Source organism: Manis javanica, chromosome 11, assembly GCF_040802235.1.
Source record: "Manis javanica isolate MJ-LG chromosome 11, MJ_LKY, whole genome shotgun sequence".
In the NCBI taxonomy this organism is placed as follows: domain Eukaryota; kingdom Metazoa; phylum Chordata; class Mammalia; order Pholidota; family Manidae; genus Manis; species Manis javanica.
This window is the reverse complement of record NC_133166.1, coordinates 7,618,374-7,641,735: the sequence shown is the minus strand read 5'-3', so window position 1 is coordinate 7,641,735 and position 23,362 is coordinate 7,618,374. Positions and strand designations below refer to the sequence as shown.

General features: G+C 41.1%; 2 protein-coding genes across 2 annotated transcripts; both read left to right on the top strand.

Annotated features, from left to right (window-relative positions):
• Positions 1-1,110: 1,110 nt before the first annotated feature.
• Positions 1,111-6,560, top strand: LOC108396604 (tripartite motif-containing protein 43-like). The gene is made up of 5 exons (XM_073215781.1): positions 1,111-1,521; positions 2,098-2,193; positions 3,433-3,663; positions 4,756-4,939; positions 6,064-6,560. The coding sequence occupies exons 1-5, from the start codon at positions 1,111-1,113 to the stop codon at positions 6,558-6,560; spliced, it is 1,419 nt and encodes a 472-aa protein (XP_073071882.1).
• A 14,406-nt stretch (positions 6,561-20,966) lies between these two features.
• On the top strand, positions 20,967-22,184 carry UBTFL1 (upstream binding transcription factor like 1). The gene has a single exon (XM_017659531.3). It carries the CDS (start codon positions 20,967-20,969, stop codon positions 22,182-22,184), a length of 1,218 nt encoding a protein of 405 aa, XP_017515020.3.
• The last annotated feature ends 1,178 nt before the right edge of the window (positions 22,185-23,362 follow it).

Below are 23,362 nucleotides of genomic sequence, written 5' to 3'. Positions count from 1 at the left end.
ACCTCCTAAGGAACATTAGAGTATGTGATTCTGTACACAGTCGTAGTGTAGTCCCCTTGAAATGTGGTGCATGTCTGCATTCACCAGAGGTAACATTCTATAATATACAACTAGGCAATGTGTTCCATGATTTGAGGAAAATAGGTTTCCCAATGAAGGATGTGTTGTCTCTTAAGAAACACGAGCTTTTTGATTTAAGAGAATCAGGGAAACGATTGAGCAGAAAGCAAAGTGAGTATGGTGCCATACAGAAATGTGAGACATTTCAGGGATGTCCTTATCTAACTGGTGCAGACACGAGAGCTGAAGCTTTAGCAGAATGAATTTAACAAGCATGATTTGGTTTCGGTGCAGATGATTACCATTCCATCCAAATGGCGTCTTGTCTGATGCGAAGGGGTGCTTGATCCCAGTTCTAAATATCACCATGCATAGGGGGGCTTAACTGTAGTTTTAAAGAGTTGTAAGATGTAGCCTTTGTCATTCATTTCTGGTTTATGTGATTAAAATGTATATTTAGACAGTAACAACAGGAAGGCAACTTTAACAGCTTAGCATATTTGTGTAAATGGATTCTTGTTAGAATCGCACCCATCTGATAATGTTTTGTTTGTTTTTAGTAACTTTTCATGTTTTCAGAATCTGTTTTGGAAGAAAAATAAAGGTCTTAGGTTATGGCTTCTGACTGTGATCAAAAAAGATATCCAAGGAAACCTGCTTAACAATTACAGAGATGGAAACAGAGCCGGAGTCAACTCTCCTGGGCTAAGTGGATGACTGGGCATGAGCACCCTGAGAGATTTTCAGAGCATTCGTGAGCTATGACTTGGCTCAAAGTTCCAAAGCTCTGATTATCTGGAGGAAAGTGAGACCTCCCCCAAATGGGGGTTCTCTTCCCTGCAGGACAAATGGGGGCAGGAAGTGGTAGTGTAGGTGAGGCAGCCCAGAAAGTATTGTCTGGCTCTTGAGAGTCACATCCAGTCTCAGTTTGCCACTGGCATCATTGGCAAAGTGGAGCGTCTTCTGCCCCAGAGTGGGTGTATTGCTGAGCCAGAACCTGGGTGTCTCCAGGGCCAAGGAATAAGCTCCTGCTTTTCTTCCCTCAGAAACATGGACTCAGACCTCGCTCAAGCCTTCCACAAAGAAGTCACCTGCCTCTTCTGTCTGCATTACCTGACAGACCCTGTCACCTTAGACTGTGGGCACAGCTTCTGTAGACCCTGTGTCTGCCTGTTCTGGGAGGCAGCTGAAGTCCCTGCCACTTGCCCTCTGTGCGGGCAGCCATCCCAGCTGACACACTACAACACCAACTTCCTTCTCAAGAATCTGGTGTCCACCGCCAGAAAAGCCAGTGTCCGGCAGTTCCTGAGCTCTGAGGATCAGAAGTGTGGGCCCCACAAGGAGGCCAAGCAGGTCTTCTGTGAGGAGGACAGGAGCCTGCTCTGTAGGCACTGCTCTCAGTCCCAGGAACACAAGGCCCACAGGCACTGCTCCACCGAGGGGGCGGCCGAGGAGTACCGGGTGAGCCAGGCGTCTGGGAGCACCCTGAGAGGGCATGGGAGGGACAGCTGAGGGATTCTCAGGACCTGAGAGTCCAGAGGGTGTGGAGTCCTCTCATGGTTGAGCGCCAGGTACCGATTGAGGTCCCAACAGGGAAGCTGACAAGACGCATCAGTTCACCTGCCTTCATGTCACTTGCCTCCCAGGGGAGGGTGGTTAGGTTAATGGTCAGGATTATTTTGTTACAGTTTCATGCTCCAGCCACTGTACAGCCCTCACCTTGAGAGGCAGGCAGCCAGCTAGGAAAGATACAACGGCAAATGGAGCAGCAAAGGGCGGGCATCACCAGACCCAACGTGTGGGGCAAGATGCCAGGCTGTGTGAACAGTCGGCAGGCCGTTAAACTCTGTCAGTTTCCCAGGCCAGTAACTACAAGACTATGTGTCCCTAGTCACGAATGTCCTAAATAGACCATTAGTGAGAGCCAATCAGTGACCCTTGTTCTTTCATCTGACATCCCTTGATTCCATCGCAGCACTTGGGGTCTGAAACAGAAATCTCTTTCCTTGTCTGCGGCTAAACACTCTTCTTCTTCAGGAGAAGCTCTCCAAGCAGATGAGATCTGTGTGGCAAAAAATTGAAGACATTGAAAGAAACCTCGCTAAAGATGGCAGGATCTCCATCTACTGGATGGTAAGTAGGAGACGGTATTTCTCTCTGCACCAGATTTAGACAGACATGCTAGAGGCTCAGACCCATTGACAAATTGTGCCTAAGTCATGTGTCCTGACACTCAGTCAGTAGGTGGAACAACAGGAAAAATAATCCATCTGCCTTGTATACCTGCCATAGCATGCCTGTTAGGATCTGTAGAGTCTCATAGGTCAGTCATTGCAGGAAGGACTCCCAGGAGAACATGCAGCAGGTGCTGGCATGGAGGCCCCTACAGCGGTCTGGCCAACTCAGTAACCATTATCCAGGACTTGGGGCCAGTGAACTTTCTCAAGTTTCAGTCGATCTAAGTCCTGATGAAAGACAAGCAGGGGCTAACCAGTGTGGGCATTTCAGACAGATTAGGGGATGCCCAGAAATTGAACTGTGGGCATTAAAGAGGCTATCACTGCCGAGTGCAAGCAGCGATGCCTAATTAGTGCAGAAGTCCAGGAGAAGGAAGAGGAAACAGGATCAGCCATCTCAGAAGTGTGCCTGGCATGGTGGAAACTAATGGAGCAAGGAGTTAGAGGATGATACAGGGACAAGCAGGAGAAAATGGACCACATTGAAAAAAAATTAAAAAGAGGAGCAGGAACAAAGAGAGAGACAGAAGACAGATGGAGAGCAAGTGGCTGTGGCTGAGCCCAGCAGTGCCGGGAGGGAACAGGCGATGGGATGAGCACTCGTGTCCTTCCAGGCCTTCTGGGATCCTCTGGCCCCAGATGGAGGGCGAAAGCCCAGTCCCTGAGAGAGGGTGGCCGAGTGAAGGGCCACGAGGATGGACATCAGTTTGAGCTGTGGGTGGTGAGGATTTTAGGACCATCTCCTCTGATGGCTTCTAACCCTGAGAGGAATGCAACAGGGCTGCTGTAGGGGCCAAGGTCAGGCTGAGGAGTGGGGAGGTGGGAGGCTAGACTACTTTGCTCACTGGGTGATTGATGAGTATAGGCCATGCAAAGCTCTTCTCTGGGCATTTCAGGAGCTTGCGAGGTGGATGGAAGTGGCTTGAGGGAACGCTGGGTCTGGCTCTAGGCACAGTTTTTAAAAAAGAACGGAATATGGATGAAAGGGAGGAGAATGGATCTGGATTCTGAGAAGTGGGTGGCATGAGTTGAGGATGCAAGGAGCTTCCTGGGAGAGAAGGCAGATAAAGCAAACTGCATGCTGCGTAGGAGGCCTGTCGGCCTGAATGTGACCTAGGAATCCTGTGCCCCCCAGATGTATGTGACTCATCACAAAGACATGACCAGGGCTGTTTACCGGCCACTGCACCCGATTCTCCTGGAGGAAGAACACCAACACTTAGAGCTTCTGAAAGAGGAAGGCCAAAAGGGATTTGCACAACTGGAGAAAATTCGATGCCAAAATCTTGACAGGAAGAGGCACCTAAGGATGGTGTACAGGGAGCTGAGAAAGATGTGCCAGAAACCAGATGTGGAGCTGCTCCTGGTAAGACCTGAGCTCCTGCCCCAGAATGCTTTCTGCCTTCTGCAGCCCACTCCCTTGCCTTGTACTATTTGCTCCCCAAGATGTATTTCTCCATCTCCTGCATCTGTGGTGGAGGGCTCTCCCAGTGGGAAAAAAATGTACAGATTCCCTGGGGAATGGTCCCTTCTCAGAATTCGCCCTTTGTAGTTTGCTTTGGTAAAAACCAGAAAGGAATGACTTCTTCCGAGACATCTGATTTTGGTCTCCAACTGGGGGATGAGAAGACATGTGGGGGAAAACGCATCCATTTCCTCCTTGAGTTGGGATGTCCCAGCTTTGGACTGCCCTCCTTTGGGGCAAATTTTTCCCCCTGCAGACAAGCCCCAGGCAATGAGTACTTTGCAGGCAGCTGAGGGGGCAGCCATGCAGTCACTGCCCTCGTCTTGTCCTCTCTCCTTCTCCCACCATCTGGGTTCTTAAGTCCTCGATAACTTAGAATCCATGAATATGTTTCCCCCTGATTATCTTCAGGGAGGGAAAGGAAAATGAACTTGCAGCATAGTTGGGCTGCTGGTGGTAATTAGGACTTGTCTGAACTCTCCCGGAGCCCATCCTGGTGGGCAGAGTGCCTCATTTCTGCGGAAGTCTGACCTACTCTTTTTTTCTCGATAGGAACTGGGGGACATGTTGAAATGGTAAGTTTGGTTTTTGGTGCTATCCGCCGGGCCCTTCTATCAGAGTGAAGACAGACATCTTAGGTGTCACTCAGTGGCTATGTGTGCATATGTTGGTGTAGGTTCTGCTGAATGGTTTCCTGTTCCCCTGAATCACAGGTTAGCCTCCCCCACCCACTTGTATATGAGGAAGGTATGTGATGTCAACTCAACACAGAAGTTTCTGGAAGAACCCACTGTATTTGATTTTTAGATTTCAAAATTAGGAACACAGAAAGTTTCAGGGACTAGGTTCCCCAGGGTCAGGTGAGAGAAAGAGGCAAGTACCTGTGAGAGTCGGGGGTGGGCAGAGGCGCAGGAGAAAGCAGGAGATGCCCTAAGAATGGTTCAGTCCTCTTCCCCAAATTGTGGGGAATGGATTTTGTGGAAGAATGTATAGTGGAAAGAGCATGAGTCTTCCTCAGCCCTGTGTGCAAGAAGTCCTGGGCACCAGAGTGATGACTTTCATCTTCTTCCTTGCAGGAGTGAGCAAGCAATACAGGGGCACATACCTCGGCGTCTGAGACCAGAACTCAGAGCACGCCCCGTCACTGGACTGATGGACAGGCTTAACCACTTCCGAGGTGAGTTTGCCCCATGGATGGGCCATCGGGCCAGGTCTTTAGATACCGGTATTCCGTATGCAGCCTTTTGCCCTCTTTCCTAATCTTTCATTTTGTCCAGAAGAATAGCCTGCCAATAGGCATATGTGGTCACCTTGAGTAAGTCACATGTTCCCACTGTCCTTGGAAAAGGGGAAGCTGGTGTCAGGATAGATGGGATTCAGGCCTTATCAATTCCCTGGTGTATTGAAGAATAATGCATAGGATGAGACAAAGGGCATGCTCCTAGAAGGTTCCCCTTGAGCCCTGGGGACATCATCATCTACAATGTCAGTTGTTGATTCACTGAGTGCTAGAAAACTGGATATTAATTCAAGTTATATTAAATTTCCACTAATCACAGCCAGTTAGATTTTCTAAATACTTTGGCTTTAACATTGTCTTGCAGTGAAATGTACACTGTGAGTCTCCATTATTATATAATAAGAAAAAATACATCTGAGATAAACTCAGTGCAGGAAGCAATCCTCTGTGGATGAGGATAAAGCAAACTGGGTCTTGAGGGGGTCCACAAAGAGCTCCAGGACTGACCTACACCTGGAAGGTCAATTGTGTAGATAGAGAAAGACTAGGCCTCAGGTTTAACCAGACATGAAGGGTAAAAAATTCTTAGTAGGAAACCGCTTATGAGAATGTGTCTTTAGATATTCTTCCCCTGTGCCAATTGCTCCCTTCACTGCACTGTGGTATAATATCCCAGTAAAGTGATCCCCTTTATTCAGTCTCAGATGTGACTCTTTCTCTAAGAAGGGGTGGTGGAGGTAAGTTTTTTGCAATGGACTTGAAGACAATGTCTGGTTTTCAGATGTCCTGCAATGTAATCAACCAGTAGACAGGCCTCCCTGTCCTCTACAGTCTCTGCACGTTGAGGAAGTCTTTTCCACTGTAATGAGGCCTTTGGTCGTTGAGCAGATAATGCAGGTACCACCCAAGCCCAACCTTTCCCAGTCACACCTGCCCTTCTCACCTTGGACTGGTCCCCCATCACCCCATCCTCTTAGGTACACTGTTGACAGGGCCTCTTCTGCCACAGACAATGTAATTTTTAACGTTGCTTTGAGAGGAATCTTCTCTTCTCTCCACAGTGGAAATTTCCTTTGATAACGCAATAACCAATCACCACATCAGGCTGTTGGAGGAAGTGAGAAGTGTGAAGTTTCTCCAGGACTCCGTCTCTGTGTGTCTGGCTCCTGCAACGTCTAACTACATTGCCAGATGGGGGACCCAGTGCTTGGCCTCTGGCAAACATTACTGGGAGGTGGAGGTGGACGACTCTGGGGACTGGGCTGTGGGCTTGTGTGGGGAGACGCAGGCCAGAGCCGCAGGCCCGCTGACCGACGCCAAGGACACCTTTCTCCTGCTATGTGTGAGGGAGGAGGACGGGCCCAGGCTCTGGACCACGGGCCCGATGCGGCCTCAGTACACAGAGAGACCCCTGGGCAGCGTCGGCGTGTTCCTGGATTTCGACAGCGGCTCTCTGAGTTTTGTGGACGTGGGCAAGCGCTCCTTCATTTGGAAGTACCCCGGAGATTTCTTCCACTTCCCGGTCAGGCCTTTCTTTTGCACTGGCCGCCCTCGGTGAGGCCTGAGCCTAGGGCCTGGCTGTCCTCCTGAGAGCCCCGGGGCTGAGAGGGCCCTTCTCGTCAGGGGACCAACCATGTTACCGGGTTAACCTTTTCTTCTCTGATGCAATCCCCTCCTCCTGGCATCCGATATAAAAATACTGCTCGTGGCAAAATGTAGTCCTGTGTTTTCTTGACATTCCAGGCACTTGGTTGGCCCCCTTCTTAGGCCCCCAGTTCTGGGAGTTGGCTGGAGTTGGCCCATTGCGTTGGGTGTGGGGTTGGAGCTCATGGTCCCTATGTGGGAACTCAGGGTCCGGGCATCATGGGGCACATGGTCGTCTTACCATGGCCTCTGCAGCTTTCTCCTTCCCCTTGATTTAGTCCATCATCCACACCCATTTACCCTCAGGGGGAAAGGAAAGGATTTGACAGAAAAGATCTCCCCTGACCCTGAGGACCAACTTGGGGCCTTTGTGTTTGTCAAGCCAGAAGAGCTGGTTCTTCTCACCAGTCATAGGAGTGTCAAGAAATCAGTAAAGGGACCACCTCCTGGACTCAACTGCAGTCTACTCAGCCAATCATAGGAGTGTCAGGAGTAGAGAAGGGAGCACTGCTATCTTCTCAGCACTTAGCACATTGCCTGCGACATCAGGTCCCTTGCCAAATATTAGAATAGGTGGTTGAGACGACTCTTACTTGAAATGGGTCTTGCTACAAAAGGTGTTGGCCGTAAATCTAAAATTAGGAATCTCAGAATGTGAAGGCTAATGCCCCCAAATTCTTCAGATTACTCAAGCTGACTTTAAGCCTCATCAATTTTTCCACTGTCCTTAGAGCTCTGCCGGGAGGCAAGAAAGGATAGACTGTGTGTGTTTGTAGGTATTACAAGCTTGGCGATCATTCATGATTTCTTTAGTTATTTTACTTTAATGTCATAGCCCAGGTCATGATGAAAGTGTGCATGGAGAGAAGAAAATGTTGACATACTCTTCTCTACTGTCTGTCCCCCTATCTGCATCATACAGTATTGTATTGGTTTGTGGTTTAATTGTACCTTTCTCACACTGACTGTACATTTACTGTTGTCTTCCCATCAATACAAATGCTTCCTGAGTGCAGGTCACCCTTGAGCAACTCAGAGGTTAGGATTTCTGATTGCTACACAGTCAAACTCTGAATATAACTTGCTTCCCCAACAACATAACTGTATTTAAAACAGGTCAGTTCTTTTTAGATGCAGCAAAGAGTAGAAAAGTAGGAAACAAATGGCAGGTTGAGGAAATGATCGTAAAGATAGCAAGCAGCGGGTGTATTAACTGTTCTCTTGGTTCCTGCCAAAGTTGATACCTTCCTGCAGGTGGATCAGACGTGGGCTGGGAGAGGTACACTTTGAAGGGCAAAGGTTTCCTGCCGCCCTCCTCTGAGTTGCCCATCCCAGGCCTTGCTCCTCTGTGCCTCTCAGATCCCATGTTTGTCTGTAGTATGTACTCCGGCTGGTTTGCTCAGTTGGTGACAGAGAGCGTATGCAAGTAACAAAAAGGTCATTCTCGCACAATATGTTTCCTTTTCTACCAACCACATCCCTGGTGAAATCTGCTGCTTTACATACAATAACACATACTGTACTTTTATCAAAGAAAATGCATTTTGTCCTGTGCACTTCAAACCCATGTTGTTCAAGGTCAACTGTTTCTTGATAGAAATTCATCAATTCTGGTTCATGAAATCGAGGTGGTTTCTTGGACTAGAAAAAGACTAGAGTTTGGCGGACATTGCAGGTTGCCAAGCCTGCTATTCGCTGTGTGGTCTGGAATAGGTCACCTAAATTCACTTTATCAGTCCCTTCATGTATCACTACTAGAAATAAAAGCTGCTGTTCATCGAGTACTTACCATGTGGTGTATATATATTGTTTCTCCCTACTTACATATGAAAACCGCAATCGGATACCCACTTGAGAACTGATCCATGAGAAATGTTAAGTGACTGGAGTTAAAGCAAAGGGTCTCCATTGTCTGTATTCTCAACTTTGGAATGTGTTGCTTCCCCAAAATTCACATCACAGGGAGAAAATGGTGTAAGATATGAACAACATTCTGTTACCCCAGACTGAGAACAATGATTTCAAACAGTTAAGAAATAAATAAGGAGGGAAATACAGGCATGCAAAGGGGGAAAAACAAAGAAATTCTCTTGAGACTAAAACAGCCTGCTTTGCTATCTGTCTGTTAACTTCCAGTCCTGCAGTTTCTCTTCCTCCAAGGGTAACAGCTGTAAACAAGCTAAACTCCAAGAGAACCAGTTTCTACCCAGACCTGAGTGTCCCAAAGTAATCTCTCCTCATTTAAATGCTAAAATCTCCACCCAGGGAGGAGCTGCAGGCTGATTACCATAATATGCAATCCATGGGGAGCCCTGAACAGCTAATAAACCAGCTGGGATTTTTCTTCACTCTGGAAGGGGTGTGAATCTCTTTACCTCAGTTCCTGAAAATCTTAGAAGGCAGAAAACCCACTAAGAGATTTTTTGGCTGCCCTCCAGGGACACAATGCTTCAGGAACCATGCCTAGTGGTCTTCCTCCTCGTGCTTGTTTCTACCTAAATTGGACTTGGTGTGACTTCATTCATCTAAAGCTCATCTGGAAGGGAATCCATCGTGTTCAGCAACAATTACAATGATGTTAGTGAGGGTCAGACCTCATCTGATTATCTAATTTAAGGAAAGTTTTTTCTAGGACCAAATGCAATAAATCTGTACAGCCAATATTAAAAAGTTGTATCGTATTTACTTTGATTTTCCAGGCATTTCTCTCACTGTCTGATCTATGTTTACTGCTGTCAGCAATAACCCCAGTTCATCTTCTCCCTTTTTTCTCAGTAGATGGCTTTGCATCCTACCTCATCAAATGGAGTTCATGAAGTTCCTTCCATTCGTGCTCTCATGCATTTATTCCAAACCATTATCACTGCTTTCCAATTATTTGCACAGCAGAGCAACTTAACGTTAGTTTATATTTTTCAGAGAGAGAGTAACCATTTGTGAAATACCTATGTTGTGCTTGACATGAATTACATCTGAGATAGGTGTAGTCAGTCCCTAATATTCCCTTTCTCATGTCAGATTTTAGAGGACAGACATGAAAAAGATAATTACAGTATTAAAATTTTGTTGCAGTATTAAATCACCCACTTGATTTTAAAGAGAAAGGCTTAGTCATATAAATTGGTGTTAGAATTAATATATTTCAGTGAGTTTAAATATCCACATAATTGCCCAATGTTTATCACTTAGCTCTTCATCATTCTAAGTTTATTATCATTTCAGATTAGTGAATTCAGACTTTTTCAGGAGGTGAAGGTCTAAAATGTTGTTTATTGTGAAAATAGGCTGTTGTTCCTAGTGCCTTAAAGTTATATTGTCATTCATTAAAACAAAGTGTGATGAATGAAATATGAATTGGGCACGCTATGCTAATAGACGCTAATAGGTAATTCTCAGGCACAATGAAATCTGATTACTATCAAGTTTGAGCAAAAAGGACCAGAACAGATGATATGTGCCAATATCTGATCACTCAGATCTTCCACTTTGACATGGGTGGTGGCTGTGCGGGCAATTTTGAAAGCAGTTCTCAAAGCAGCCCAAGCAGTAGAATCAGCTGAAGACATCTGGGAAATAATGATACCTGTGTCTCACTCTGAGAATTTCTGTTAAGTTGTTCTGCTGTATAGCCTACAACTGGGGATTTTCAAAAACTCCCTAGATGATGAGAGTATGTCGTCAAGTTTAAGAACTGCTACTCTAAATCAATAATTTTCCAACTTGACTATGTTGAAATCACCTGGGCAACTTTAAAAAATGCTGCTATCTGAGCAATACCCAAATATTTAAACTCTAGCCAGGTGATTGCAATATGTAGTCAAGTTTGAGAACCATTGTCTGAATTTAAACCTATATGTAAGTTCATACTTCCATGCTGTTTTTAAAATAAGATTACTCAGGAATACAAGACATATTTGCATTCGAAAGAGTAGTAGAGATGATAGAGAATTAATATTTCCACAGATAGATGTATCTGTAGAAACTGTCCTATCACTTGAGAAGCAAATTTGTGCTGTGTCTGAAAGTAAGATATAGGTCACAGTAAACTTTTCTAAATAGCTAGGTATTTTATTCTTTTTGTTGCAGTTGTAAATGGAATCCTGAATTTTCTTTCTGCTGTTTCATCATTTGTATATAGAAATGCAACAGATTTTTGTGTATTCACTTCATATCCTGCAATTTTGCTGAATCCAATTATTAGTTCCAATAGTTTTTTTGGAGGAGTCTTTAGGTTTTTCTGCATGTAGGATCATGTCATCTGCAAATAGTGACATTTTCACTTCTTCCTTACCAAATTGAATGCCTTTTATCTCTTTATCTTGTCTGACTGCCACAGCTAAGACTTCCAGTACTATGTTGAGTAAAAGTGGTGGGAGTGAGCATCCTTGTCTTGTTCCTGATCTTGGAGGAAAAGCTTTCAGCTTTTCACCATTGAGTATGATGTTATCTGTGGGTTCGTCATATATTGCCTTTAGTATGTTGAGGTATGTTCTCTCTATACCAGGAAAGGTACAATTTACAGGAAATTTTAAGAGAAATGAGACCATGAAGGAAACTAGTATATTTGAAACTAGTATGTTGGAAACAAGTATGATTGAAAAAAGAAAATTGTGTGTGGCAAAGTAAGGCAAATAATGATAATAATTGCATAAGTTGAGTGTTTACCACGTGACCTCTATTTTACCAGCATTATATAGTTTATCTTTATAATCATAGCTAATCATACTAAAACCTAGTGAGAATGACTGCCCTGTCACCTTTCTTTGTTTCATTGCTAGTGACTAAGGAATATTATCATCATTAGGTAAGGTAAACTGGACTGTTTTTATTTTATTTATTATTATTTATTTATTTATTTATTTAATTGAGGTACCTAAAAAATGTACAAATCTTAGTGTACAGGCCAATGAATTTTGACATGTGTATATATTCATGTATCCATCACCCAGCTCAATGAATTTTGACAGGTGTATATTTTCATGCATCCATCACCCAGATCAGGATATAAACATGGATGGACTGAGAAGGTATTATGCTTAGTGAAGTAAGTCAGAAAGAGAAAGACAAATACCATATGATTTCACTTACATGTGGAATCTAAACAACAACAAGTAAACAAACAAACAAACAAAACAGAGACTCATAAATGCAGAGGCCAGACTAGTGGTTGTCATGGGGGAGAGTAGGCATAAAATAGGTGAAGGGGGAAAAAAAGTCAGTGCAAACTGCTCTTATATCAGAAAATGTTATTTTTGTTCTAAGGTCAACTCCTGATATATGTGTATTTGGGTCAAATTTCCTCATACATCTGATTTTTTAATTATATATTTGAATAGAATATTTTCAATAGTTTTGTATCTTAAATTTCTATGGTTTTATAAGATTTAACTTCCAGCCACCTAATACATATTGGTCTTCGAGACTTCTAAATCTTTCAAACTTTCGGGGTGCTCTGAAGTCTACAAGCATGCGTTTGTCTTAAAGGGGGAGCTTCAAATTCATTCTCACTTGAGAAAATAAAAGGATATATCTTGGTGAAAAGATAGGCAGAAAGTCTAGAGGAAGCAGGAAGAAGAAGGGCATGTAATTACATTGTGGAAAGGAGATCAGTAGCAATTGTTTCCTATAATCCAATCTTCGGAAGAAGAGCATTCATTCCGTCTGTGTTTCTTTATCCCCAGCCCTTGGAATTCTTTTTTTGTGAGTCTCTCCCTTCACCTACAGTCCATTTCCAAAGATATCTGGGAAACACCCACAGCTAACATCCATTAGCCTAATTCTGTTTAGAAGAAAAATCACATTTACAGAAAGGAAACAGTCTGCAAGAATCAAAAAAGGATGATCAAGAAAAAGTCATGTGATTTTTTGTAGCCTTGTGCTTAGAAGATCAACTAGTCTCTCGAAAGCTAGAGGGGTCGGGAATTTTCTTCTCTGGAGTGAAAGAAACATTGTCTCAGTAAAAGTTGGCACTAATCAGACATCTTTGTCAATAACTTGTCTTAACATCATTCTTCAAAGGCCAACTAAGAACTGATTGTGGAAACCGTTATTTCTCTGTAATGTTCTCTCTTTAAACACTTACCTGTAATTTTGTATATATCAAAAACTGTCCTTTCTAGAAAATGGTAGTTGGACAATAATTAATTTGGATTTTTCTCTCATCATATTAGTTATTCACTGGTATGTTTTTATTTTTATCAGCAAGTTTTCTGTCTTATGTGTTACTGCCTTATATGGTCTAGATTTTAAGATTTTAAGAACAAGTTAGCATAAAATAAAAAACTATTTTAAGGATCTCATCAATGTCTCATATTAATTTTTTTCTTGTAACTAGTGGAGTGGTTTCAGCTGGGGCTGATTTTCCCTTCCAGGGTACATCTGTTCATGGCTGGAAACACTTTTGGTTGTCACTGCTGCCATTTAGTAGGTAGAGACTACAGATTTCACTAAACATCCTTCAAGACCCAGGACAGCCCCCGTGAGAAGGAATTATCCTGTCCCAAATGTTAACAGTTCTGACGTTGAAAAATCCTCAACTAGGGAATCTTAACATGAACTAATAATGCTACTTTTAATTAGCAATAACTGGAAAGAATGGGCAATTAGTAGAAGTCATGCATAAATGCAAAGCTAAGAATGAGAACAATATGCTATTTGTTTTATATGGTATTATATAAACCTATATAAACAAGATTTATATAGGATTCCTTGAATTACTCTAGATGATGAATATAAATTCATATCTACAAGAGAATGATATTTTGACTTGAAACTACTGTTAGCATGATTTGAGACATTCTGCCCTTCCATATGTAAAAATTGTTTTCAATACTGTGAATACGTCTGAAAGTATTCTTGTTTTATCTCATTGCTTATTCATTAATACTTTGTGCTGGGTACGGAGAAGCAGCTTGCTCAAGACAGACGTCATTCCTATGCTCATGAAGGCTACAGTCAGGGAGCAAGGTATTCAACAAACAGCTAGAGGTTTAGTTACAATTTGGGTTAGTGCTGTGAAGGTAAAAGACAAGGGAGGACTAAAGGAATACATAATGAAGTGACCTCTTAGACTGGTGTAAGCAGTGGCCTTTGAAGACAGCCTTGAAGTCAGTTAGGATGTGCTGAGTGGAGGGAGGTGGGAAAGAGTGTGTGATAAGTTCAAGGGACCGAAAAAAGCCCTTGAATCTGGAGGGAGGAGAAACAGAAGTGGAATGAGGTAAGTAGTGGCCAGGATATTCAGGGTTTTGTAGGCTGCAAAAAATCTTTTCATCTTGAAGACACTTTCCTGTCTCTTTTCTATTTTTTCCAACTTTTAAGAGTTGTCTATTTTGTTGGTATATAGGGTTTTTTTTCTATAATATAATCACCCCCTACAGATATCATCATGTGAAGAGTTTTATTTTCTTCTTTCAAAGCCTATGATTTTGTTTTGATTCCTTATCTCCTCTCCCCACTACCATTTTTATTAACTGAACCCAGTAAGACCTCGAGTACAATGTTGTATGGAAGCAGTGATAGTGACGGTCCTTGCCCTTATCTCTTGTTTAAAGAGAATGCTTCTAAGAACTCTGCATTTACAATGCCCTTGTTACATGCATTTTAAGCATATACATGCTCAGAATTTATAAAAAATATTCCCTTTTATTCATAACTTTCTAAATGTTTTTATTGTGACAATATGTTGCACAATTTTAGATGTTCTTTGTAGGTCCTAGAAGGTAAGCAACGTAGGCTTGAGAATAATGTGTTCATTAACTACTGGATTTGGTGTCTGTTAGAATGTTTAATCTTGTTAACTGAGTAGTTTAATTCCCTGATGTCTTTGCTGAATTTTTTGTGTGCTTGACTTATCCATATTTAAGATACATGTTCATTGTCTAATATAAACATACGTATACTAATTTTCTCCAATTTTTCTTTCATTTTTTTTCCCTCTAATCCCGAAGCTGTCACTTTTCTACATGTTTAGATTTGGTATATATCATTGAACTGAATATTTTTTATTGTATATTATCCTTCCAAAAGTATGCTAGATTTTTTTCACTTAATATTTTGCCTGAGGGCAAACCAGAAATGTTAGCTTTCTTTCACTTTGAAATGATTAAGAAATTACTAAGAAAAATATGTTAAAAATTAAAAAATTATTTCCTATTATTTTATTTTCAAACATCTTTATCATTCTGCGTTAGTATCTCTTCTTTCTAAATTATAGGTCACCATTTATTTTCTTTTTTGCCCTAACTGGTAAATCTAACCTGTTTATGTTCATTCTAATTAACATAAGTCTTTTCATACCAGCTTCTTTCACTTAGTAATATACATTTCAGGTCCCTCCATGTCTATTGATGGCTTGACACTCATTCCATTGCTTTGATGTACCACCATTTATTTATACATTCATCTACGGAGGGACATCTTGGTTGTTATCAAGTTTTGGCAATTATGAATAAAGTTGCTTTAAACATCCATGTGCAGGTATTTTTGTGGACATGAATTTTCAACTCATTTGGGTAAATACCAAGCATCCTGCTGGATTATGCATGAAAGGTATGCTTAGTTTCGTAAAGCACCCAGAGAAAAGCTGCCAAACTGTCTTCCGCTGTGGCTGGACCACTTTGCATTCCCACCAGTGATGAATATGAGAGTTCCTGTTGCTCTACAATTTTGTCAGCATTTGCTGTTGTCAGTGTTTTGCCTTTTCACTGGTCTTAGAGGTGGATAGTGATAGCTCACTGTTATTTTACTTTGCAATTCCCTGATGATATCCAGTTGAACATCTTTTCATATCTAATTTCCATCTCTATATTTTCTTTGGTGAGGTGTCTGTCTAGGCATTTTGCCATTTTTCAGTAAGGTTACTTTTCTTATTGCTAACTTGTAAGAGTTGTCTGTTTTGGAAAAGTGTTATCAGATATGTCCTTCACAGATATATTCACCCAGTTTTGGCTTGTCTTCTCATTCTCTTGACAGTGTCTTTTGAAGAGCAGAACTTTTTAATTGTAATGTAAACCATATTATCAATTATTTCTTTCAATTCTGTTAGTAGTTTGTGTCTTCTCTCTGCTTTCTTTTGTTCCCCTGGCCAGAGGTTTTATTTTATTTTATTGGTTGTTATTTATGTTTAAGAAACACAATATATGGGGAAGCATGTAAATGGATTTTATCTGGAGCATTTTTAATAATGTCAATTATCTGAAAGTATATAAAGGCAAAAATATTCCTTATAAAGAATTCTAGTTAATGTATGTAAATCCACCCCTCCCAACTTAACCCACGTCTCTTCTGCAAATAGGCAGGACTTAGTGATTCAGTTACCTAAAATAGAATAAAAAAGGGGGAAAAAGTAACTTTACAAAGAACAACTTTACGAATACTACCTTAACCAAGTGATGAAATTTAACATTACCAGCTATGTCACACAAATACCACATACTTCTGATATGATGTAAAGAGAAGAACATTTCATCTCTTTGTTCTTCCTTCCAAAGTCATTAACTCCAGTCTAGTCAGAAAAAAAAGTTTCATATAAACCAAAATTGAGAGTCATTTTATAAGGACCTGACCAGTGCTCCTCCAAATTGTGATGGTCATAAAAATCAAGAAAAGAAACTATCACAGATCAGAGGAGACATGATAATAAACACAATGTGCCATTCTGGAATGGGAAAAGGACATTCATGTAAAAACTGGCAAAATCTGAATACAGTTTGGAATTCAGTTAATAGTATCATACCAATGTATTGATATGAAAGAGCTCTATGACACATTTCCATAATGAGAAAGGCAAATTCTAGAAGGATGTTATATCATATAATTGGGCTTCTGAAAAATATCTGCGGAAAGCAATGCTTTTTCTATCATGACTTTTGTGTGTCTGCCATGTGGATGGATGCCTGATCAGGTCCTGAGTCTCTGAACCTCTGTAGCTGTGACTGCTTTTGCTCTCAGTTTTGCTCTGTGTCCCCGTTTCTCCATTGTGATATCAATTGTGGATATCAGTTCAAGAGCATCCTTTCATGCTGGAAGTGCATATAGCATTTTGCGTTGAGTGTTGTGATGGTTTTATGGCAGATTCTCATTGGAGGATAGAGTCAAGGCTAACTCAGAGTGAAGGTCTCAGAAGCTTGGTTTGTGCCCAACTAAATTCCATGAAATTTGAGAATCAATTCCTTCTGCAGGAGGTATTGGGAGCTGTGATTTGACATAAGCTTTTGGGGCACAATTTAATCCACTACCATTCAACGGAATCAAAGATGGTTGTCTTAAGATCCTGATCATTCAGTTTTGCTCAAAAAGCAAAAAAATAAAAATAAACCCCTCAAATTCTTCTGTATAGGTAGATTACATGTAGCAGGGAGAGGAACTGTTGAATTTAAAAATTAAATATGAATTTCATATTTGCCAGGTGTTGTCCAATAAATTCCTTAGGATTCTTTTCTAGAATTATTGGTCAAAAGGAAACATATTTTTAAGGATTTTAATGCCTATTTGCAAAATAGCCTTCATTAACCTCATGCAAATGTATCAGAGGTATGTGAGGGGGTACACATTTTATATTATCATTAATATTGGAAATGATCATTTCTTAATGTTTGCCAATTTCATAGTTTAATAATGCATAATAGTTCATTATTCACTTTCTGAAGGAAATGAATAACTTTTCATTAATGTAATGGAAATTCTTAATTTTCAGTAATAGTGAATGTGCTATTTTAATCAGATTTTGGTATTATAAATATAAACATGCTTAGTTAATTTTATAGATGATTAAATAGCATACATAGAGCTACTTATAAGTACAGATAGCTACATAACTATTTATGTGAATTATCTGAGTAATATGTACATGACAGTATTCTTACAAAAATAGCTTTTATTCTTCAGGAGCAATTCATCCTCATTACCAAAATATTATAAAATATAAAGAGAGGGATGATACATTTAATAAAAAGAATTTCAACAAGTTATTATCATGGAAAACTCTCCACACCTTACATTTTTCTGTACATGTTTTTTGGTTATGTCTGTGCATATCCATAGCTTTAAAAAAATTCAAAAAACAGGCCATATTTATTTACTGTTGTATAAAGCTAAATGTTTAAACATTTCAGTGATTCAGTGTTTCCAAATAACAGCCTATTGTTAGATATATTCACCTAATTACTAGTGAAAACTACACTTAAATATAAAATTTTTAAATGGAAGAAGACAATTTCAAATAGTTTATGAAGTCTGATATTGTCAAAAATTCTTTGCTCAAATAAGTAAACATTTAAAATGAGACATTCTTTTGATAGATTTGAATTTAATCAAATTGTTTTCTGCAAAATCATCTGGAACTCTTAAAAATGCAATGCCTTACACTTCATCTCTCTAAATTCAAAATTAAATCATCTAGGGATGCTAGACATTTGAGTCTCTATTTCTCATTTTCCACAATGGTTCCTTGATCTCCTCTTCTAAAGAGTGGTGGAAATTGATCAGAACTGAAGGAATTTTAATGACCATTATGAAGATGAGATAAGGTTAGATCCTAGGTCATAGTGAAGAAAGGAGAGGAATAATCAAGAAATAGGAGGATGTATATTCAAATAAGATACCAAGATATGGAGGGAACTGGAGTAAAATATGGTGACCCTATAAATCAGACATGAATTTGACTGGCAGTGTTGTAAAAATCAATGGCAAAATCAACCACCACTAAGGGGGAGATTTTAGTAGGTTGTTTATGGGTATAGGAAGGGCATTAATCTAATCAACACTGGATAGGTGTGTCCTAGGGAACTGCAGAAACCTAATCAGGGTGGGGCTTCAAAGATCCTCCTCTAAGGCATTCCAAAACAAGGCTTGTTCTGTGCAGGGGCATTTGCAGTTGGCTGGAGTTACGCTGCTGTCCCATCCAGAGGGCACAGATCGTGGAACTCTGGCCCAATTAGGTGGTCTTTTCCTACCAGCTCTGAAGAGACCAATTACAGAATCTTCAGGTGAGTAAAGAGTTCTGAGTAGATGAATTCATATTTCTTTCCCTTAAATATTAAAAAAAATTTTTTTAATTAAAGTGTCTGTGGACATAAGACTTTCCCAAGCAGATGGAATATACCTCATTAAAAAATAATTGTGTAATTTCTTTCCGTTTACTCTGGAACTATAGAATTTCAATACCTATAATTGTTTGAAATTTATAAATGAATATGATTGTCTCTGTTATGTTATGATATCTTTGGTGTAAAAACAGGCCAGGAATTTCTGGGTGGAAAATCCTTGCCACAATGTGAGTTTCATATTTGGCATGAGATCTAAAACTTTATTGGAAAATTTTGTTGTAGAATGTGAAAGTACTATTTCTTCAGGACATTTAAAGTTGCACATTTGGTGTTCAAAGTGCCAGAAACTGGTGATCACTGTGAAAGGACAATATTGGTGACTCACTGAATGGCAGAAAGCAGAAGTTCTGTGCTCACTTTGGTCTAGAAATGGTAATTTTGACTACCTCCCGTCATTTATTTTAAAGCACAATATAATAGATGATATACTGGCTGCCATTTTAACTTGGGTTTTACATATTTCCAAATGTGAAAATGCTTTTGATAGTATAATAAGTCTGGTAGGATTGGTAATATGTTGATTTGCTACTCTAAGTAGATCTTTATATTAAGGTCAATTAAATGCAGAAGGGTTATGATCAAAGAAAATTCAATTGTTAAAATTTTCAGAACTGAAGCTAATAGTTAAAGATGAATATAATGCTAATCAATTATTTTGTGTTAGCGATAGATGGTAGTGTGGTATTTTTAATAGAATAAAATAAAACATTGAAAATGATTTTGGTTAGTGTAGATACAGTATGTGTGCATAATCATTTTTTCTTAGATATTTTTCTATCAATGGTGGTAAATAGACCACTTTTGTGTATTAGTGCAGAAGACAAAATGCAGAGAAGAGCTTCCTCTTACCAGCTCCTAAAATACCTGCGTATTTCCCCATCATGGCGATTTCCTATAGATATTTTATTTGTTCCTTTCTATGGCTTCTGATAAAGGATATGTTTTCTTCATCTTTGTATCTCTACTAAAAGAGACTCCCTATCATACTGTGTATGATTACATTTCATATGCTTCTTCCTTATTTCTTAATACAAATAATATCTATTAATTTCACTAGAAGTGAAATATTTGGCTCTTTAACTCCTTGACCACTTCTCATACACACATGCAGATCCTGCTTGTCCTCTCATCTTCCTATCATAGTTCCATTATACTGCTGTTAGATTAATTATTTTGTCATCAGGACCCTTAACCTCAACCCCTGGAAACCAGTGATCTTTCTACTGTCCCCATAGCTTCATCTTTTCCAGAATGTCAGATAGCAGGACTCATGAAGTACTTAGGCTTTTCAAACTGGCTTCGTTCACTTAGTAATATTCACTTAAAGTGCCCTCCTGTCTCTTCCTGGCTTCATTGCTCTTTTTTGTTTAGCACTGAATACTATTTCATTGTTTGGACCTGCCTCCATTTGTCCCCTAACTTGCCTAAGGGCACCTTGGTTGCTTCCAAGTCTTGACAATTACGAATAAAGCTGCTATCAACACCACTTATAGAAGTTTTTTGTGTGGACATCAATTTTCAGCTCATTTGTGTTGAATGCCAGGGAGCAAGATTACTGGATTGTATGGTAAGAGCAGGTTTCATTTTTAAAGAAACTTGTTTTCCAATTGTCTTCCAAAGTGACTGTACTATTTCACATTCCCACCATAAATGAATGAGACTCCCTGTTTCTTCACAGCCTTGCCAGTATTGGGTGCTGTCACTGTTTGGATTGGGGCCATGCTAATAGAGGTACGGTGGTATCTCATTTTAAAGTCCTTTCTCTTTTTAGGCATTTTTCACTTTAATATTTTTCACTCCCCACCCTTTCTCTTATCCTATGCCTCTTGATGAGTTCCTGCTCATTTGTTTTCACTCTTTTGTAGTTAAGAAAAGCTGTTGTCAGACTGACGGGAAGGTATGCAGGAATGGGAACTAAGGATTTTTAATGGTGCAAATGAAGCATTTTAATGTTCAACACTAATCTGAACTCAGGAATTGGGCTGGTTTTCATTTGTATTTTTAAGGGTAAACTAAATTATAGAAAGGGATATATCCCAAGGGTGGGGTGTGTGATTATCTCATTTATCTCAAAGGAGATTAACTTTTTTTCTGTTTCTCCTCAGACACATAGAATCACACACACTGAAGGATTTTCAGACATAATTCACCAGATGATGAGTCTTGACAGTGAAGAAATTTGAACTGCTGTGAGTCTGCATAACTGGAACCTAGAAATGTCGTTGCCTAAAGGCCAAGACCACTGGTCCAAAGAAGACATTGTGGAGTTACTGGAACGTATGGAGAATAACCTTCCATCCAAAGACAGCAGCCACACGTTCAAAACAACCCAGTCAAAGATGGACTGGGAAAAAGTAGCTTTTAAAGATTTTTCTGGAGAAACGTGTAAACTCAAATGGTTAGAGGTATCTTACAGCTTGAGAAAATTTCGCACTTTGACAGAACTAGTCCTGGAAGCTAAGGAGCGTGTTCAGAATCCCTACAAAAGCAAAAAACCCAAGAAACATCCTGACTTACCCAAGAAGCCCCTAACTGCTTACCTCCGCTTCTTCAAGGAGAAGCAGCCCCAGTACTCCCACATGTATCCTGAACTGAGCAGCCGGGAGCTGACCGTGCTCCTGTCCGAGGTATACAAGAAACTCCCAGAGGAGGTGAAACGGAAATACACTCAAGATTTCCGAAAGGAGAAACGGGAGTTTAAGAAAAAACTGGCTCAGTTCAGGGCAGACCACCCTGACCTAGTGGAGAATTCCAAAGAGTCTGGTGTCCCCAAGAAGAGACAAACCACACCCCAAAAGGAGGTCCAGGGAAATGAGCAAGCAGCGAAGTCTCTCCCAGAAAACGACTCCTCCAAGAAGATGAAATTCCATGGAGAGCCCCCAAAGCCCCCCATGAACGGATACCACAAGTTCTACCAGGATTTGTGGGCCAGCAGGGAGCTGCAAGACGTGCCCCTGCGGGAGCGCATGGTGGAGATCAGCAGGCGCTGGCAGCGCGTCCCCCCGAGACAGAAGGAGTGGTACAAGGAGCAGGCTGAGGAGCTGCAGAGACGGTACAGGGCCGACATGCATCACTGGCTCCAGAGTCTCTCTCCCGAAGAGTACGCTGCCTACAGAGAGCGGACCTGCACTAAGCCTAACATGAGCACGTGGGGAGGCCCGAACCCCAGGATCACGCAGATAGACCCACAGTCCCCATCAGCAAGGAGTCTGCAAGACGGGCTTGGATGGGAGCAGGGGCTGCAGGCTTCAGAGCGGGAGTCATCAGAGACCAATGCCTCATTGGGGTCAGGAGAAAACGGGGAGGAGGAGGCAGAGACGGAAGGCAGTGCCTCCCCGGCCTCCAGCAGTGGGGATAATGAGGACCTGGAGTCTGAGGGCGGTGACTCCAGCTCACCCTCCTCAGGACACTCCCGTGCCTCGGACTCCAGCTGAGCTCTGCTAACGCCGGCGGCGGGGGGGTACAGACTTCTCAGCCAAAGGCAAGGCCATCTACATCCTATTGAAGGTTCTTCTGCCCGTCCTTTTCATTTAACTTCCTTATTTTTCTCCCACCTCAATACAAAGATTAACTGGTTGGAAAAAAGGGATTCCGAGCAGTACTTTCTAACCCGCTTTATACCCAGAATCCACCCCAGCATGGATTCTAGGTCTAAAAAGTCCCATGCCAAATGCTGTTGGAATTAAACAATGAGATGACTGGGCTGCGTTGGCACCCTGGATTTGACCAGGTTCCCTGAACTGAGAGTTTTGTACCGTCTGGCTGCCAGAGTCTGTAGGGGATACCCACGAGCCTGTGACCCTACCCTCTCTTTGGAACTCCCCCTCACGACCCACATGCCACAACTGGGGAGGAGGAGATTTGACTGATGGGAGGTAGGGTAGTTAGTGGCCTTTAAGCAAACTGTCAAACTCCTGTTCTCTCCCTACTCTGAGGTAAGAAGCTGGCCATGCTCTACCCCGCAGGGGGCAGGGACATGAGGGCAGCATTTCTGTTCGTGTATTTACCTTTTAGCTATCAATGAGATTTTTCTTACCGACGTCAACAATGAGAAATTAAAAAATTTTTTAACTCCCCTTTTTCACTTGAATTTGCTGCTTGTCAGAATTAGTCCCCTTTGATTCTTGGCACTAATTTTCCAGGACTTGTCTGAATTTATTCTGGTTTCTGCCCCAACTCCATCCTAAGGCTCCAGGTGCAAGTGAATCATACAGTATACGAATGTGTGTGCATATAAATATATCACTGTTTTATTCTACTGATCATGTACCTATGAATTCAAGTATTGGTACCACACTGCTTTAATTATTTTGGCTTCCTGATTTATTTGAAAGTCTGCTTAAAGCTAGTGCCATCTCATACTTGTCTTTTCTAAACATTCTTGGCTTTTTGTTTCATCATTAGCATCACATCAGTAGTTGTATCTTTGATATATGAACACAAGTTTTGAGTTTATCTTATTCCTTGATAACTTAGTGAAATAAGTCACTATGTGTGTGGGTCTTTTTGTAGGCATGCACTCACAGTACCAGAAAATAGTGGTACTCTTTATAACGTTTATACCTCTGCTTGTTAATCATGCTTTTCAATCACTCATTTTCAAACTCATTCA

Excerpts from the sequence above, each read along its gene's own strand:
- UBTFL1 (XM_017659531.3), top strand. The coding sequence starts at position 20,967 with ATGTCGTTGCCTAAAGGCCAAGACCACTGGTCCAAAGAAGACATTGTG.
- LOC108396604 (XM_073215781.1), top strand. The coding sequence starts at position 1,111 with ATGGACTCAGACCTCGCTCAAGCCTTCCACAAAGAAGTCACCTGCCTC. Across the intron at positions 1,522-2,097 it reads GGGCGGCCGAGGAGTACCGG|GAGAAGCTCTCCAAGCAGAT; the intron begins GTGAGCCAGGCG and ends CTTCTTCTTCAG. Across the intron at positions 2,194-3,432 it reads GGATCTCCATCTACTGGATG|ATGTATGTGACTCATCACAA; the intron begins GTAAGTAGGAGA and ends TGTGCCCCCCAG.